This window comes from Chiloscyllium plagiosum, chromosome 15 (genome assembly GCF_004010195.1).
Source record: "Chiloscyllium plagiosum isolate BGI_BamShark_2017 chromosome 15, ASM401019v2, whole genome shotgun sequence".
Taxonomy (NCBI): Eukaryota; Metazoa; Chordata; class Chondrichthyes; order Orectolobiformes; family Hemiscylliidae; genus Chiloscyllium; species Chiloscyllium plagiosum.
Window position 1 is genome coordinate 55597444 of NC_057724.1, and position 18727 is coordinate 55616170.

The 18727-nt window shown below is 38.4% G+C and overlaps 1 protein-coding gene across 3 annotated transcripts in view; it reads left to right on the forward strand.

Moving 5' to 3' along the window:
* Window positions 1-18727, forward strand: part of amot (angiomotin) — a 129033-nt gene that overhangs the window by 100796 nt on the left and 9510 nt on the right. For all 3 annotated transcript variants that reach the window (XM_043704943.1, XM_043704944.1, XM_043704945.1), the window contains 4 exons: window positions 5052-5144; window positions 11761-11906; window positions 16989-17138; window positions 17895-18085. In XM_043704943.1, the coding sequence (XP_043560878.1) occupies window positions 5052-5144; window positions 11761-11906; window positions 16989-17138; window positions 17895-18085 (580 nt within the window). The remainder of the gene's footprint in view (window positions 1-5051; window positions 5145-11760; window positions 11907-16988; window positions 17139-17894; window positions 18086-18727) is intronic.

Below are 18727 nucleotides of genomic sequence, written 5' to 3' on the forward strand. Positions count from 1 at the left end.
CATTTGAGGGATGGAATTAATGATGGGGTGGATTTTTTTATTGGGGATGGAAGACAGTGTTTATGGCCTTCCCAATATTTTGTTGGAGGAAGTTTCTGTTTAGCCTATAATGGCTGTTGGATAAGCAGTCTGACAATTTGACACAGTGGAGGGATAGAGAGTAGGTCTTGGTGAGTTAGAGCTAGGTATTGTCAATATGCGTTGTCAGTGAAATCCAGATTGTGCTTTCAGCTAAAGAAAGGAGAAGACCAGGGATAGATTCCTCAGGAAACCCTAGAAGTAGTTATCGGGGATGCAGCGAATAGTTATTGATGGCTGTGAAGTAGAACAAATGGGCCCCAGGGTTGAATTAGTGAATAGCAAGTTTAAGATGAATGTTAGAAGATTACTGCTTGTAAACCGATCAACACATGGAGTAGATTCACAGGTAGACTAGTGGAGGCATAAGCTGAAATAAGTTTCAACAATAGAATACAGTGATGCTTCTTATTGGTTGATGGATGAACAAAGGCTGGTGAAATAGCCTAGCTCATTTGCCTGACGAAGTTCCATTTCTCTCCTGTTGCTTTCTTTGCTTTCATCCTCACCCTTATATTATACTTCCATCCAAAGCTTCTGTTCTCCTGAACGTTTTCCCGCCTTGTAGTTTATTTTGCTTTGAACGTTAACAAATTGCATTTACTTCGGTTTTGTTGTATAAAGATATCTCTCAAAGTATGAAGACTGAATTCTGTTGGCTTCAGAGTTTTCGGAAGTTGGTCAAAATACTTGTATATGCATAACAACTTTAAAGGCTGTAGAGGAAGGTGGCAAAGTTTGGTAGGAATGTTCCAGGTTACGTGACAGACACTGAAGCCTTTGTCAATGAAGGGGAGGAAAAGAATACTCCAAAGAAAGTCAGTGTTAAAGCAATGATATATACATGCAAGTATTTAGGGTGGAGGAATTTGCCAAGAAGTTGAGGTGTATAAAAATAAATAATACTAATTATAAACTGTGAAGTGCATACATTTTCTCCTGTTTGTTTCTGTTGTTCTTTCTATTACAAATTTAGTTTTTTGCACTTTATTGCATTTTAGCTGTTTAAAAAATAATGCTTTCTTTCCCAAGTAGTGCTATTACTTTTGAAATCAATGTGTTGTTTATGTATTGCACATACAAATGACTCATCACTGGATGGATAGGATAGAATTCTAAGTAATATTTGTAAAGAAATGTAAACATGATAGATCCAAAAGGTTTGTAACAAAATTAAAAAAAAACAAATGACGTTCTGTAAAGCAGGTGAGAGGGGAAGTGAGAGAGTGCGCAGAGTATGAAAATAGAGTTTCAAATGAGCTCATCAGACTGGTATTCAGTAACTTAGACAAGTGAAAACATGTAATAAATTTTCCTAAACCAGCATAAATTTCAATAAACCTGCACTTGTGATATTGCAAAGGAATATGATACTTTTGTTATTTTCTACAGTGGTAGGTACACAATCCTGCTTATGGTCAAATTCTAATTGTCAAAGGAGTATAAAGAATTTATGTACGGCAACTATTTTCAAAAATGATACAAATTGTCTATTTATAGGGCAGCAACACAATTTTGGTTTAAAATTTTAGGAACTTGACATTCATTCTGATGCAGTAGCCTGTATTGGATCCGTATGAATTACACATGGATATTCATTACCATATATGCCATCAGAATCTCTTTGTTAGATTCCAGCTTGCAAACTCGCTTCTAGATATCCATTAATATGCAATTTGAAACGTTCTATTGAATTTTTCCTAGTTGTACTTCAGTTGTAACTTGAGTGTACCAGGTTGGTTAGTATTTGAATTGACAACTATTGACTTGATACGTTTCATCTCTGTCCAAAATAGAGAGCCAGCGCGAAAGGTGCATTTATACTAGAAAACAGCTTTGGAAGTAATTCTGCCAGTATAGTTGTGGTCCCCCTGTTACTGTAGAAACAGCTTGTTTTATTGCAGGGAACCATTAACAGTGGGGAATTTTCATTTTAGACAACTGTACGACATACTAGTACATTTACGGTTGTTTTATATCAATTAGGATTTCACGTAGGATATGTGGCACAGAAACAGGCAATTCATCCCAATCAGTCCATGCCTTTGTTTATGCTTCACTCTGATAAAGTTTCTTCAGAAATCCCTGTTGGAGTTTATGGTGTCTGTCTTATTATGATGACTTCTAGTTCCACTCTTTTCCATAAGCAGGAGTATTCTCTCCATATCCACTTTATCATAACATTTCGTAATTCTAAAAACCCTTATTGGCTAATTTAAACTTTTCCTGATATTTTGCAGCCTTATTTTTGATATCACTTTTTTGTAAATCTTGTGTGCACCCTCTCCAGTTCCACTGTATCTGTGTAGATTTGTAAATTGGTTTTATTGTTACATGTACATACATGAGTACAGTGAAAAGTTTACAAATCGCCACTTATATTACCATCTTAGGTACAATGCTACCTAGGTACAGATTCTTAAGTACAAATTCTTAGGAAAAAAATTAGAGAAATAAAGAAAAAGTCCAACATTCCAGACCTTCACGCCATCTTAGGTACAAATGTACAAAATCATAGGAATAAATTAGAAGAATAAAGAAATGAAAAGTTAAGAACAGTAGTCCCTCCAACCCAGTTTGCACCAGCCCTCGCCTCCAAACCATGCCAGATTTCACCTTGAGGCTCTGTATGCTGGGAATCTGAGCTAAGGCTGGGAGTCCATGATGACTTCAGCCGAGGCTTAATTACAGGAGATAAGAAGAAAGAAGGGAAAAATAGCACAAAAAAAAGGAAAAAGAAATGGACGGAGGGGCTGGCCTCTGGCTGAGGAGTCCTACTCCACTGCCATCTTAGTGACCAGAACTGCATAAATTACTCTGAGTGTGGTCCACCCAAGGTTTGATACAGGCTTAGGATAACTTCCCAACTTTCTAATCCCATCCTTCCACAATTAAAATCTGGTACTTGGTTTGCTTTTTTCTATTAAAAGGTCTTGCTAACCCGTGGAACAGTTTTTAGTGATTGATGTATTTGTACTCTGATCTCTTTGTTTTTCTATTCAATGTATTTGTGCTTTCCAAGTAATGGATGATCCCCCTCCCTTTCTTTATCAATCATTTGTTCATTATTGAAGCTTAGATATTTTCAAATAACCTGTTCCGTTGTGTTCATGACACACCACTGGAGCAGATTGGAATTGAACTGGGGCCTTCTGGCTCAAACGTAGGGACGCTGCCACTCTGGTCTGAGCTCTTCCATTCTGGAAATTTGTTGCAGCCTTGCTTAATTCTCTCCTGGTTTTATGTAATTTGCAATTTTACTAAGTATATTTAGATTCCAAAATCCAAAAATTTTTAATGCAAATATTCTAGAGTGGTGATCCAGCACTGATCTGTCTGGAATACCAGTTCCCACTTTCTGCTACTCTGAATAAAACTACAATTTACCGATGCTCCCTGTTTCCTGTCTTGGAGCCAGCTCATGATCTATTCTGCCAAGTCTCATTTCACATTGTCTGACATTCATTTGTCTGTTATGGGGTATTTTAGTAAATTCCTTTTGAAACTCCAGATGAATTGCAACTACTGAAACGCCATTGTATTCTAGTTAACTCTTCCAACAAAAATCAGTAAGGTTGGTCAAGGAATATTTTCCTTTTCAATTTCTAAATTTTCTTTCTATGCTCACTCTAAGGCTTGTATTATTTTTTTCTAGAGATGATCAGCTAATTGGTTTGTCATTTCCTGGGTATGTTATGTCAGTTGTCTTAAGTATTGGAATTACATTAGTTATTGCTGTCCTCTGCTGCACCCTTTTCTAACAAATGATTATATTTGGGTAGTAATATCTCTACTATCTCCTGAATTCTTCTGATATGTATATTATATGTATGAAAAATATATCTAATTCATCAAGACCACGGACTTTGTCCTTTCAAGTTTTAGTTGGTTCAATAAACCATTATTTTAAAGCACTTATCTCATTCTTAAAAGTGTCTCCTAGTTATGGACTGTTCCATGTAGGTGAGCTTTGAATACAAGTGAGACCACCGCAAAGTTACATTTGTAGTAACATTAATTGCAAAGCGGCTACTTGAAAAGGTTGGTTTTAACCAGTGGAGAGTATAATGCTGGAAAGGTACAGCAGGTCAGGTAGCATCCGAGGAGCAGGAGAATCGACATTTCAGGCATAAGCCCTTCATCAGGAATTCCTGATGAAGGGCTTATGGCCGAAACATCAATTTTCCTGCTCCACGGATGCTGCCTAACCTGCTGTGCTTTTCCAGCACTACACTCTCAACTCTGATCTCCAGCATCTGCAGTCCTCACTTTCTCCTGGTTTTAACCAGTGGCAAAAAACACAAACTAGGCTTGTCACAGGAGGTTGAGAAGCCGAGATTTTGCCTATTGATCAGTTGTACTCGACTTCAAGTGAAAACAAGTTTAAAAGAAATGGTTTGCATGATCTTCCCCAGATCTGACAGTGGTACAACACGAAATCATAAATTTTAAAAGTTTACTGATGTGGGAACTACTTTTGTGTTTGCCAACTGGTATCTGCAGCATTGGCACCAGAGCTAGTTTCTCTGAACTACTTGAAGAATTACTGTACTGCAAAGTACCATTTTCATAATGCAGCAACTAATCCAGGCTCCTTTGACAACACATTTCAATCTTGTAACCTGTATTCACTAGAACAACGAAAGCAGCAGATTCATGGGGGCACCATAACTTGCAGGTTCCCCTCCAAACCACACATCTTGATTTGGAACTATGTTGCTGTTGCTTCTCTGTCGCTGGGTCAAAATTCAACATCCCCTCTTCCTAACAGCACTCAGTGTCCCTGTATCTCAGCACTGCAGTGGTTCATGAAGGCAGCTCACCACCACCTTCTTGAGCATGATTATAGATGGGCAATATATGATGGTCTAGTTAGAATGCCTATGTTCCATGAACAAATATTTAAAAAAAAAACTGTTCCACTTGCCTCCAAAATTTTATTGTTTAATTTTCTTGCGTTCTATAAATTGTAGATCGATTGGAAACTGCTAACAAACAGCTTGCTGTTAAAGAGTGTGAAGGTTCTGAAGACAGCCGAAAAACTATTGCTCAGCTCATTGGGCAAAGTAAGTGGTCTTTTCTTGTTTGGACAGTGTGAGACTGTTAGTTAATTCAATAACCAAGGCTACTGCGAAAGCCTGGGAACTAATCCACAATCATTCTGCATCTGAAAAGGATTCTGTTCTGACATTGTCAATGGCTTTTAAAGTTGCAAGTTGAATGTTTTGTTGCAAAGCTAAGTACATACAGTAAAGAGTTTTGTGACCATTACTTTGATTGCCTTTGACTCCACTTAAGTGGACACAAGTTCCTGAAATAAAGAGTCATAGAGTCATAGAGATGTACAGCATGGAAACAGACCCTTCGGTCCAACCAGTCCATGCCGACCAGATATCCCAACCCAATCTAGAACCACCTGCCAGCACCTGGCCCATATCCCTCCAAACCCTTCCTATTCATATACCCATCCAAATGCCTCTTAAATGTTGCAATTGGACCAGCCTCCACCACTTCCTCTGGCAGCTCATTCCATACACGTACCACCCTCTGCGTGAAATTGTTACCCCTTAAGTCTCTTTTATATCTTTCCCCTCTCACCCTAAATCTATGCCCTCTAGTTCTGGACTCCCTGACCCCAGGGCTCTACAAAAACATTTCATTGACCAATATCACACAGGCTTCAGGCTGTACAGAACAAAATTATAATTATTGGTATCTTCCAAGGTGCAACCCTGGATGTACTCCAGCTATAATTAAAATCAATTTAATTTTTATGGAAGATATTCAGATAAGTTGTTCCTTTTCCAGTTTTTGTACTTTATTTGTCTCGCTGTCTTGGTGCCTGAAGCTGAGAGGATGGATGTTGAGCTTTCTGGTGGACTGCTGCCATTGTTTGATAGTAGCCAACCACCATAGCGATGCTGAAGATTGCCCATGGATGGCTGTTCCCTTTGAAATGTTCTACCCTAATTCCCATGAGGAAATACATCACTCAGCATGGATTAGATTAAAATTGCATTTGTCCCTGTTCTGTATTGCTGTGCACCATAACTTTTTGGCACAATAACCAATAATGGAATGGGTTGTTCACATCATCGTTGATATTCGAACTTCATTTAAAATTCTTCTATTGTACTGATATGGCAGTAGAGAGTTAATGAACATCTTGTCTGCTGATCATGACACAGTTCAATATCCAATGATTGCTATAGTTTCTGAGAAACTCAATAAAAACACAAGCAGTATTTTGAATTTCGATTGTAATGATACCTCATTGATTCTAAAGTCAATGCTTCCTATTTTATTGATCATCACTTGGATTTTGACAAAGTATATTGCAAGTGTGTGAAATTTTAATGCTTCATGACCATTTGAACTGTGAGCAGTATTTATTGTAAACTTGTAAGGAATATCAAGATAGACGTCAAGATCTTATTTTAAATGTATAAAAAGGAAGAGTGAAGCCAAAGTGAACAAAGGCCCCTTAGAGAATGAGGGTGGAGAAATAATAGTGGGGAAGCTGGGAATGACAGATGAGTTAAATAAATACTTTGCTTCAGTCTGTATAGTATAAGACATTTAATAGCATTCTAAAATTACTAAATAGGCAAAAGGATGAAAGAAAATAAATACCATAACTGTTATTAGAGAGAGAGTGCTGGGAAAACTAATAGGGCTAAAGACTGATAGACACCTGGACCTATGGATGTGTGCTTGGATATTAATGTCAGTAGCTACAGAGGGAGTAGATGCACTGTTAGTAAACTTCCAGAAATCTTCAATTTTGGAAAAATCCCAGAGGTTTAGAAATCTGCTAATGTAACATCTTTATTTAAAAATATTAGGAGGCAGACAAAATGGTAACTATAGGCCAGTTAGCTTAATGTCCATTATTAGGAAAATGTTAGAGTCTATTATAAAGGATATAATAGCAGAGCATTTAGAAATACATAATATAATCAAATAGAGGCAGCATGACTTCATGAAGGGGTAGTCATGTCTGACAAATTTACTGAAGTTCTTTGAGGGAATACTCAGCAGGATAGATAAAGGGGAAGCAGTGGATATAATATGTTTTGATTTTTAAAAGGCATTTAATAAGGTACCGCACATTTAGTTTGTTTAATAAGATGAGAGCCCATGGTATTGGAAATCGTGTACTAATATGGCTAGAGGATCGTTTGACTTACAGAAGACAGTTGGGGTAAGGGCATTTTCAGGCAACCTGTAACTGGTAGTGTGCCGCAGGGATCAGTGCTGGGTCCACAATTATTTGCAATGTATGTTAGCAACTTGGATGGGAAAAGTGAAATGTATTGTAGCCAAGTTTGCAACTGACTCAAATAGGAAGGCAAGTGGTGTTGATAGCACAAAAGGTCTGTAGAGGGATATAGACATCCTCAGTGCTTGGGAGCCTCCTGTGAAGCGCTTCTGTGATGTTTCCTCCGGCATTTATAGTGGTTTGTCTCTGCCGTTTCTGGTTGTCAGTTCCAGCAGTCTGCTGCAGTGGTCGGTATATTGGGTCCAGGTCGATGTGCTTATTGACTGAATCTGTGGATGAGTGCCATGCCTCTAGGAATTCCCTGGCTGTTCTCTGTTTGGCTTGTCCCAGTCGAACTCAACCGACCACTGCAACGGACAGCTGGAACTGACAATCGGAAGCGGCAGCGACAAACCACTATAAATGTCGGAGGAAATATCACAGAAGCGCTTCACGGGAGACTCGACATCCTCAGTGCTTGGGAGCCTCCTGTGAAGCGCTTCTGTGATCTTTCCTCCGGCTCCCAAGCACTGAGGATGTCACCTAGACAGGGGACGAAATGTCTGCAACACAAATTCCCAGCTCGGCGAACAGAACCACAACAACGAGCACCCGAGCTACAAATCTTCTCACAAACTTTGAGGGGTATAGATAGCTTAAGTGAGTCGGTGAAAAACTTGGCAAATGTAATGGAACATCATGTGGGAAAATGTGAGATGAAGCAATTTGGAGGGAAGATTAGAGAAGCTGAATCATATTGAATCGGAGAAAGGCTGCACAAAGCTGCGCAATCAGAGGGATTTGAGAGTCGTCGTCCATGAATCAGAAAAGCTACCAACCAACTTCAGGTAATAAGGAAGGCAAATGGAAAGTTGGCCTTCCTTTCAAAGAAAAGGGGAGTATAAAAACAAGAAGGTTTTGCTAAAACTGTACAAGGCACTAGTCAAGCCACAGCTGGAATACTGTGAACAGTTGTTCACCCCTTATGTAAGGAAAAATATACTGGCAAGGTTGGCAGTCCAGAGAAGGTTCAGTAGGCTGATACAAGAAACTGATGGATTTATGAGGAGAGGTTGGGTAGGTTGGCCTTGATCTTGCTGGAATGTAGAAGAATGAGAAGCAACCTTATTGAAACATACAAGGTTATTTGGAGACTTGATAGGGTAGATGCAGAAGGGTTGGTTCCCCTTATGCGACAGTGTCGAGGATCAGACGGCATAATCTCAGAATATGGGGTCGCATATTTAAGACAGATGAGGAATTTCTTCTCTGAGAATAGCAAATCTGTGGAATTCTAACTGCACAGGGCTGTTGATTTTATGGTTAGCTATGTTCAAGGTTGAGAAAGAGATTTCCAATCATCAAGGAAATAATGTGTTATGGGGAAAAGGCAGGAAAGTAGATTTGAGAATGATCAAATCAGCCATAATGTCATTGGCAAGGTCGACATGATTAGCTGAATGGCCTACCTTCACTCCCTATATCTTATGTCTTAGCATTGCAACGATGAGTTCTGTCCTTATAATTCTGTAGTGTCAGAGTATTCTGTTGAGAATGGTTTCAGGTTATTGATCTAAGTAATATTGTGAGTTAAACCTTGTTTTTCCAACATGCATTGTAATATAAAGTCATATTGGGACAAATTTGCTTTTCTAATTTTCTATTACATTAAATAACTAGTAACAACAGTTATCAGTTTTTCAAACATATTCTAACAAATGACTTAATGATCCCAATTCCTGCTCTGGACCCTGCTGCCACTGAATATTGTTATTTTTAAATGTGTAGTTTTTATTTGAAAGTTATACTCAGGTCTGTAATAAATTTGGCACAACATAATGCGTTGTCTGAAACTGTCTGCTCCATTCTTTAGGGGGGACATAATTTGTTCAATTACAACTCCAGCATCCATCATAGCTTGATTTAATCCATCCAACTGCTTTAATCACACACTGACTTCCTTCAAATAAAAACTCTCATGGCATTTTTTTTGGAAAAAGAATGTTTGAAACCGATGGTTTAATAACTGCATTATTCTAGCAATGTGTTATCGGCCTGAGATTTATTTGTTAAATGTGTAAGTCTTTGAATAATCAATTCCAAGTGTTGCTTTGATTTTCCATATATGAATACAGTCAGAACATCAAGGCATTCCCACACCAACGTGGCTGGCAAGTTTAATCTTTGAATCCCCAAATGCTGTGCACTTTATTTCCAAGAGCACAGTCTCTGGAATGTGCGGTGAGCTTTGATGTGCTGCAGGCACCCTGTTTCTTTGCTAAAAATGGTGTCCGAAGCTTTACTTTATACAAGGGGAGCTATTGAAGTGCACAATTTAGTATAATACAGGCAGCCAAGTAAGGAGGCAGCAGTTGTCAGAATAATTGAAGACCAAAGAATATTTGCATGTGGTTTCCCCCTTTTTATTTGTTTCTCGGTAGAAGCAGATGTGAGTTTTGAATAAGTTTTCAAGAAACAAATATAAACAAAAAGAAAGTAAATGCCATTTGCTGCTGCTGTTGCAAGTCTTTTCTTTTTGCCAGTCCACGGTATAGGATTGGATATCTTTGTCTTATTGATGATTTTTCAATTATGTGATGGGATGATATTCTAGCAAAATCATGCATATGTCCTACTGTGATTTCTTGGCTGTTGAAATTGAGAGCCGGCCCTAATGGACGAAGATTGCTTGGAGCAGAGTAATGAATTTAGTGATTATGTCTTCCGTGGTTTGAATTTCCTTTGGCTCATGAACTTGGAAAGTACCCCTTGCATACCAAGCAGCTAATCAGTAAGTTTCCCACAGAATTCCCAACAAAGGCCTTTTCTTGAACTATTTTCAAAGTGTGGTTTTCACAGCAGTATTTTTAACATAAAGATCATAATTTTGAAGCTGCTAATATTCTCATTATTCAGAGAAAACAAAACCCTGTATTTGCATGCGTTTCTTTTGGATCGTCAATTTTATTAGCAGAGACTGCACAATTTAATTTATAAAATCAGATCCACTTTATTGGCCTTACTTTGTTGCAGTGTTGATTTGACTTTAGAGATTTATTAAATGACTAAATTACTTTTTTGTTTCTTAGTTTTGTTTTGATAGTGCATCCAGCAAAGATAGCGTCATTGAAATTTCCATTAGGATACATTAATCAAGTGTGGTAATCTAATCAGTGGTCTTTCCAGGCTTCCGCCATACTGGAACCTCTTATCTGCTTGTGTCGAGCCAAATTACCTTCCTGGAATGTTCGGTCCATGTCGAACATAACTAAATTTGTCAGTTGAGTTGAATTATGACTTGTGATTGTGACTAGACTTTGCATCAGCAGTTTAGATGTCCCACACTGAATGATAGCCTCTTCAACTGTATTCAGTAAAATGTCAAGATGAAAAGAACATAAATGACCTTTAAGTTATTGCATAGTAATGTTTTTAATTGGAGTACACAGTTGGTATTGTGGAAGGTTGAAACCAAATATTCTGAATGTTAATTATTACCAACCGTTGTCCTTGCGCATTTATGACTTATATTATTAGAAATTTTAGATTGGTCCCACTATCTTGACTGATATGTGATATAGTTCTGATCAGTGAACTTGAGGAAGGACTTTTTGTTCTGTCTTGCAGTTCTTTCAAGTCTGTAGTGCTTTATCTGCACAGTATCTGGTACATTATTTTCTGTCACAGCTTATCTAATAATCAAATAAATGATTGTCAAATGTATACTGATAATATAAGTATGCAGTCAAAAGACTGCAGTTCTAATACTGTTGCAGTGTGAACATTAGTTCATTTATTGCCTTAATTTTTTCACCAGAGGTGGTTACATTAGCAACTGATGTAGACAAACAAAACGCTTGAAATAATCCTCTACAAATTTTTACATTGCATAGAGTGGAAGAGTTAATACTAGAGAGCAGGGTAAATTTGTGAAGTTATTATTACTTGTTGGTACATTACTTGAAATGAGAGTAGAAACTATGTGGATCCCAACAAGCTCCTTATGGCAGTGAATTCTACATCTTTGCAACTTGCTGCATTTTAAAATAAAACTTCCTCCTTATCTTTGGTCTAGTTCTTTTGACACCTTAGATCTGAACCTGTAAAGTTGCTGACATTGGAAACAATTTCTTCCTATTTACTCTATCAAAACTCTTTTGTAATTTTGAACCGATTTATTAAATTGTCAATAACTGAAGCTCATCATCCATGGTGTCTTTTTGATAAAGTTCCTAGGCTTTCTGAACCCTAGTTGGAGTTTGATCAGTGTTCTCTCCGAAAACTATTAATGGCACTGGGCAGCTTTGCTTTTGTAAAGTTCATACTGTATGATGTGCATCTCCTCTTCTATTTTCTAAAGGAAGCCAGTTCCCAGTTTTGCATATTTATTTCCCCTTTCCTTGCCTCTGTGAATTCTCCAGGTAAAGAAAATTCAAGAGAAAAGGAGAAGCTAGAAATGGAGCTCTCTGTCCTCCGTTCAACCAATGAGGATCAGAGAAGACACATTGAAATCCGGGATCAGGCTTTGAACAACACCCAAGGGAAAGTGGTCAAATTGGAGGAGGAGGTAAGAATTGGAATAGGATGATCTTATCTGTAGCAGTCAATGCGATTTTAAAATTTAAAAGAATTGCAATTAACACGAGTAACTATAATTACTTACTAACATCAGTTATTTTAAATTTCTCTTCAATTGAATTTAGATATAAATGTGTGCAAAATGGTATATGACTCAGCTATTCAGAACAAGCACAACACAGGTTTGATCTCGAAGTCTAATTCTGTCTGAATCTTTAAGATAAGGAAGAAGTATTAAGCAGAGGTCTCATTCTTTAACAACGTTCAATATCCCTACCCAAACAAGAGTGTGATTCGTGAGGCAAGAGTTGTGGTTCAGCTATAATTACCCAATGGTCATTTTATCTGCCACAATGCATGATGACCATGGAGTTAGAGTGTTCGTGTGTGAGAGCTCATCCCATAGAACCTCTTACTTTAACTCTGTCTCCACTCCTAACAGTACTAACTATGTGGAGAAAAAAAAGTGTGTTGATATTAGAGGAGTGAACTAGCCAGCCCAGCTTCTGAAGTAACTGTCTTGACAACTTTTGGAAGTGAAAATTGGACCAAGAAATGCTTGCTTTTCAATTTTCATTACATAAATGTGTATTGTCTGTTTTACATTCATGTTTGAGGAAGATGTTTCATGTGCACAAGATCACATTGGCATTCCATTAATGCAAAATTTAATTTTAGTATATCAAATTCCCTTTCATTACTGGCTGCAATCCAGGGGAAAGATGTGTCCATAGTAACCGGAGATTTACCTCTGGGCAGTAGTTCAGCCTTATAGGCATTGATAGAGGACAAGGAGCAATTCCAACCCTTTGAGGGACTTGCTGGAGAATGGGTGGAAGGACAAATTGTGGGGTAATTTTTCTATTTCACTTATCAACATTATAGGTTTTTTCCTCTCTCAATATTTACTTTTTTTAAAATATTGTGCCTTTCAAAGACTGAATTTTTGCATCTGGTACAAAAACTGTAACTGTTGGAGAAACCCAGCAGGTCTGGCAGCATCTCGAGAATCAACATTTCTGGTCCAATGATCATCTTCAGACCTGACACCTTAACTGTGTTTTCTCTCTGCAGATGTTGCCAGACCTGCTGAGTTTCTCCAGATTTTGTTTTTGTCTTAAATCTCTAGCATCTACAGTTCCTTTTTTTTTTCAAATTGAATCTGGTAATTTACGTATTTAGAAAATACAATTACTCTTTTTTTAAAAACACCTTATTTGCCCTATGTCTTGACTGCTGGTAATTTGTCATCATTTGATGTTGTTCTCTAAATTTTTAAGCCTGATGGAAGTATTGCACTTCCTGAATATAATTTAATACATTGGGTTTGCTTCTTCACTGCAGGCTTGGAGTTTCTGTCCTGATTGTTCTGGTAAAAACCCGATGTCTAAATTGGAATAATTAATGAAGAAATCCAGTCACTGTTGTTACAGCAACACTTTAAGAACACAATTACAATTGAGAAACATGTGTATCATGTGGATTTTTAAAAACTTTTCTAGAATTCTATTCAAGCTTTGGACAGTCTCGAGACAAAATAAATTAATGTTTATTTCCATATTTCCAGTAAAATGTTTACTAAATGTTAATAATTCCATTTTATCCTAATTATCCATGGGTCATAATAAAAAATAAGCCTTGTGTAAATGAGGTTTCTTATTTGTCTCATAAATGTACCCATCCATGTTGTGAATACAATGAATTATACTCCATTCATTGATATGCAGGTGAACGTTGCTACCATTTTGCACACAGCAATACCCTACAAGCAACATCAAATTAAATGATTGATTAAGCTGCTGTTGGCAGTATAGCTTGAAAGAGCCTGTTGGCCAGTATGTTTATAGATGTTGTTGCTTGTCAAGCGTGTCATTGGATTTTTGATGTGCACCTGAAAAGAGATTATAGGGAGGAAAGTCAACTGGGGCTTCCAAGGTCTTCCCTGATTTAATGGTAAGACCTCGTTTAATTTGTCTCTTCTGTTTTTCATTTGGCCACTGGTCAAAGTGACAGTTTGGCTAGCATGTCTGGTGAGAAGACAGAGTCAGGAGATCAATGCCCAGGACCTTTGAGGACAGTCCCCAGTGAACGTGAGGCAGATTGGGAGTGCCTGGGAGGTGGATCAGGTGTGGAAGAAGGCTGGGGGTCAATTATAGGACCCACTGGGGACAAGGGCAAAGTTTAAAAATCATGCAACACCAGGTTATAGTCCAACAGGTTTATTTGGAAGCACTAGCTTTCATCAGGTAGCTGATGAAGGAGTAGCACTCTGAAAGCTTGTGCTTCGAAATAAACCTGTTGGTCTATAACCTGGTGTTGCATGATTTTTAACTTTGTACACCCCAGTCCAACACCAGCTCCTCCACATCATGGAGATAGGGCAGCAGAGGACATGAGGCTACCATTGGCAGCAAAAAAGAGAATCTGGAAGAAATTATTCTGAAGGGTTAATTGAAAGAGAGAGCACTCCTGCTTCTTCTGGTTAACAACAATTGGTATAAAACACCTTTGAACAAATTGAGCTGATAAATTTCACCTCTCTCGCACTGCCAGGTTGCCTAAACTGCAGGAAGCCCAGCTGACAGCTGTTAAATTTACATTAGGTTCAAATTGCTCCATGTAAGCCTGATGTTAAATTTGATAATAAAATATCCCAACTCTGTAAAAGGGGCCATATGCATGACTTGCAATTCATCACAATACAAACATGTGCCCAACATTTAGTATTTAATGTTCCCTCTCTCTGTCATGGTGGTGGGGGGGCTGGATTAATATTGACTCCGTGGACTCTGTTTATCGTGTTATATGCAGATTATCACTTCTGAAAATATTGTTAGTATCATTCTTGAGTATTAGCCTAGATTACATAATTAAGTGCTGGAAAGAGCTTGAAGCCACAAATTTGTGGGAGTGAGAGTGCAACTAAATTGAGCTGTTTGGATACTTACGGCTAACTACTAATCCAAGAGAGAATGCCAGTTTGAACTTGTTGGAAAGAGGCATATGAGAGTGCACTTGGAATGTGCACAGACTGCAATACCTCATGTATTGCTTATGTGTCATACTTCCCAATGGGGATGATTGCAGATTCAGTTTAACTATTGATTTCTGGCTGATAGCTGAACAGATCTCTTGGCTGTTTATTTGTCGAGCAAAGTCCAGCCTCAGCACCACTTTGTTAGACAACATTCACAGTCACCTGGGAATAGACTTGTGCACTTGTCTCCTGATTTTAGGAGGTAGGGAGAGAACCAAAAAGATACAGGAAATGATATTGAATGAGGAAATTAACTCAAAATAAACAGAATTTCTTAAGTGAACACAATTAGAAAGTTTTGTGAACTTTTGAAATAGCTTATTAGTAAAGTTAAATTCTGTCTTTTTCATTGTCTAGCATAGCATATTTTCAAAAGCCACTTCAGATCTGTTGCACTTACCAATCAAATTTAAATGATGCATTGTGTGCATATATATTGATATCTTGATCAAAACGTTAGTGTAAAGTTTGAAGTGCTTTTATTCTTAAAAATGTTCAGTGAAAAAGTTGCCTATTAAATGAAAGAGTTTCTTCTCTTCCACTTGTTAACAACATGTGCAACACTGTCTATTTACACCAAGCCAATAATTAGTGATAATTGACGTAGATTCAGCAAATGATAGCGATGACGATATTTTCCAGTCAACCTATTCAGAGATGAGATCTCACACCTCTGAAACAGTGGAACTTGAACCCAAGCCTCTATCCCAGAGGTAGGGACACTACCATTGTGCCTCAAGAGGCCCCATGGTAATGGTACAAAAGAAAGAGGGGAGAGCAAAACACCTGAAGGCAATAAAGTGAAATTGACACCTTAGAAATCTCCAACTTGCTAGCTGGTGGCAAACTTTGTAATTGCAGAAGTGTAAATGAGACTCTGTGCAATAATTCACTTTACAATGACGCTCTGCTTCATTGTTTGACATTTTCTTCTGTGCTCAGTCGTTTATTCTTGGCTGAACAGTGTTCACTTTTGCAAATGGTTACACATCTTGTTTGTGGAGGGTATGGTTATGCTCTATTTTGATTGAGGACTTATCTCAGGATGTCTGTATCACACGAGTGGACTTTGCAAGGCAGTACCCATGCTTATGAACATTGATTTTAAACCCCCATCTGTGGGCAGCTACTAATGAAGATTGGAGGACAGATGTTTGAATAAGCAGTTCCAACTTACATGTTAACTACTACTCTTGTGTAGAAACTGCAAAAACCCTGCTTTTCAGCAGCACTGAATCCCAACTCATTCAATATCCCAGTCTATTCAGAGATACCCAGAGTTCGTTAAACTTTTGTCCCTGTAGAGAATCAATTAGAAGAATCATAAAATCCCAACAGAACGGAAGCAGCCCATTTGGCTCATCGTGTTCACACTGATCCTCCTAAGAGCATCCTACTCAGACCCACCCTTTTACCCTATCCCTAACCTTGCATTTCCCATGGCTACACATTTCTGGATGCTATGGGGCAATTTATCATGGCCAATCCACCTAACCTGCACATCTTTGGACTGTGGGAGGAAACCGGCAGAGAAACAGGGAGAACGTGCAAGCTCCAAACAGTCGTCCGAGTCTGCAATCTAACCCGAGTCCCTGGCACTGTAGGGTAGCAGTGTGAACCACTGAGCCACCATGCCATCCAAATGAAGAGTTCTAGGTAGACGCCATAGTACAAAGGCTAAGGAAAGGTACTCTGAAAATAATGAGTATAGTATGAGAAGTAATTTCATTCCACTGCCTAAATATGATATGCCAGGTTATTCTCGGACAATTGCTTAATGCAGCTTGAATTTTAAAAAATGATGAGAACTCTCCAGAAAGTGAGAGTTAGTAATACTTTAAGATTTGTTCAAGGCTTTCTGATTTCTATGTAAGCTGTTCAGAAACCCTGCAATATTTTAAATGTTAATAAGTCATAATGATATGCTATCATTGTTTACATTGTGATTCACACTTGCTGTGGTTTATGTGTACATGCATGGCATTGGTGTGCATTCTCTTTACCTGCTGAAATACATTTCTTTGACTCTTGTAGCTGAAGAGGAAGCAGGTGTACGTGGACAAAGTAGAAAGAATGCAGCAAGCTCTGATCCAGCTGCAGGCAGCATGTGAGAAACGGGAGCAGCTTGAGCATCGGCTGCGAACCCGCCTCGAAAGGGAATTGGAATCCCTTCGGATGCAGCAGGTATATTGCAAACTAGTGTCAGTTTTATATTTCATATTTCATATTTAAATTGTAATTTCTTTATGATCACCTTTGGAGGGATTAGTGGATTTAAGCAGAATGTTTCCCTCTGATGATTGAAATAAAACTCCTAATGAATGGATATTATATAGTATTGGGAAAGTTTGGGCTGAGCCGAAGGACCTTTCCTCATTTGATATTTTTCTAATGGATGTATAAATGAAGTTACAAGAGTCATCGTCTCCTGATCATTATATTGTGAATCATATAGAAATGCATGGATGAGGTTGAATGAGGTCAGAACTTGGTATCACATTTACAAACAATTATTCAGTAACATATCAATACGTTTTGACTTGATTCAATTTGAAGAGTGGTTATTGGTGTGCGGCATTGCTTAGAATGGCTATGCTGTCAGGAATTGTAAATGAAAATTGAATGAAGTAAAGCTCACCTAATACCCGATTTTCTGTTGCATATTCACGAATGACTACAGTGTTCAAATCCTGCTGTTGTGCAGTAGTCACACAAAGAGCTCAATGGTAAAGAGTGGAGAGCAGATCGCTAATCTGTCCTTCCAGCAGAGGAAGGGAAGGATGAGCAGTATAGAGAGAAAGAAGATATCACTTTTAAGATTGATTTCTCTTTCTGAACAACATTCTGGAAAATCCTGTATAATTACAGAAACAAATGCTGACGTTGGAATATGTAAATTGTGATGTCATCTGATTGCCGTTTTCATTTGATCTCGTCCAGCGTCAGGGTACCTCCCAGGCCCCCACTGCTCCTGAGTGTAATGCCACTTCCTTAATGGAACTGCTACGTGAGAAGGAAGAGCGAATCCTGGCTTTGGAGGCTGACATGACAAAGTGGGAACAGAAGTATCTTGAAGAAAGTGTGATGCGACAATTTGCATTGGATGCTGCAGCTACAGTGGCAGCTCAAAGGTCGGTCTAACCTCGAAAGTACTTCTGTGCCATAAGTTACATTGTCAGAACCAGACTCATATGTTTCAGATATAGCAAGCCTCATGCATGATTGGAATTTTGCTTCTGCTTTCTAATAATTTATAAATGCCTCTCTGGAATGAGTAGGATTAATTCCACCTGTGTTTTTCTCTCACTGACCTGAATTTAAGCTTCTCTGACTTGTTTATGAGGAGGAGGAGAAACCCAAAGCAGATGGAGAAGTGCACAATATTCCATTTGTCTCTCAGTGGCTGGACAAGACAGTCTTGGTGATGGCTAGAGAGGCTGACTTCACGTACCCAAACTACTACCTTTCCCTCTTGCCCCATCCCATCTTTAACGGCAATAGAAAACTTTGATCTTGAAATCACTGAAAAATGGGAATAGCTAGGACAAAAGGAGGCAAATACTGTTATCAGGATAGAAAGAAATAACTAGGAACAGAGGGCAGGAAATTGAGGTGAGGTGGGATACGAGAGGAGAGGATGAACTGTACAAAGCCAGAAAGGAAAGGTAGCGAGAATGGCCTGTCTGCAGCGTAATGCTGGACTTCATGCTCCATCTTTTTGAGTAGGACCGGAGTCTGATTCAACTCAAAGTTTTGCAGCAGCTAATCTAATC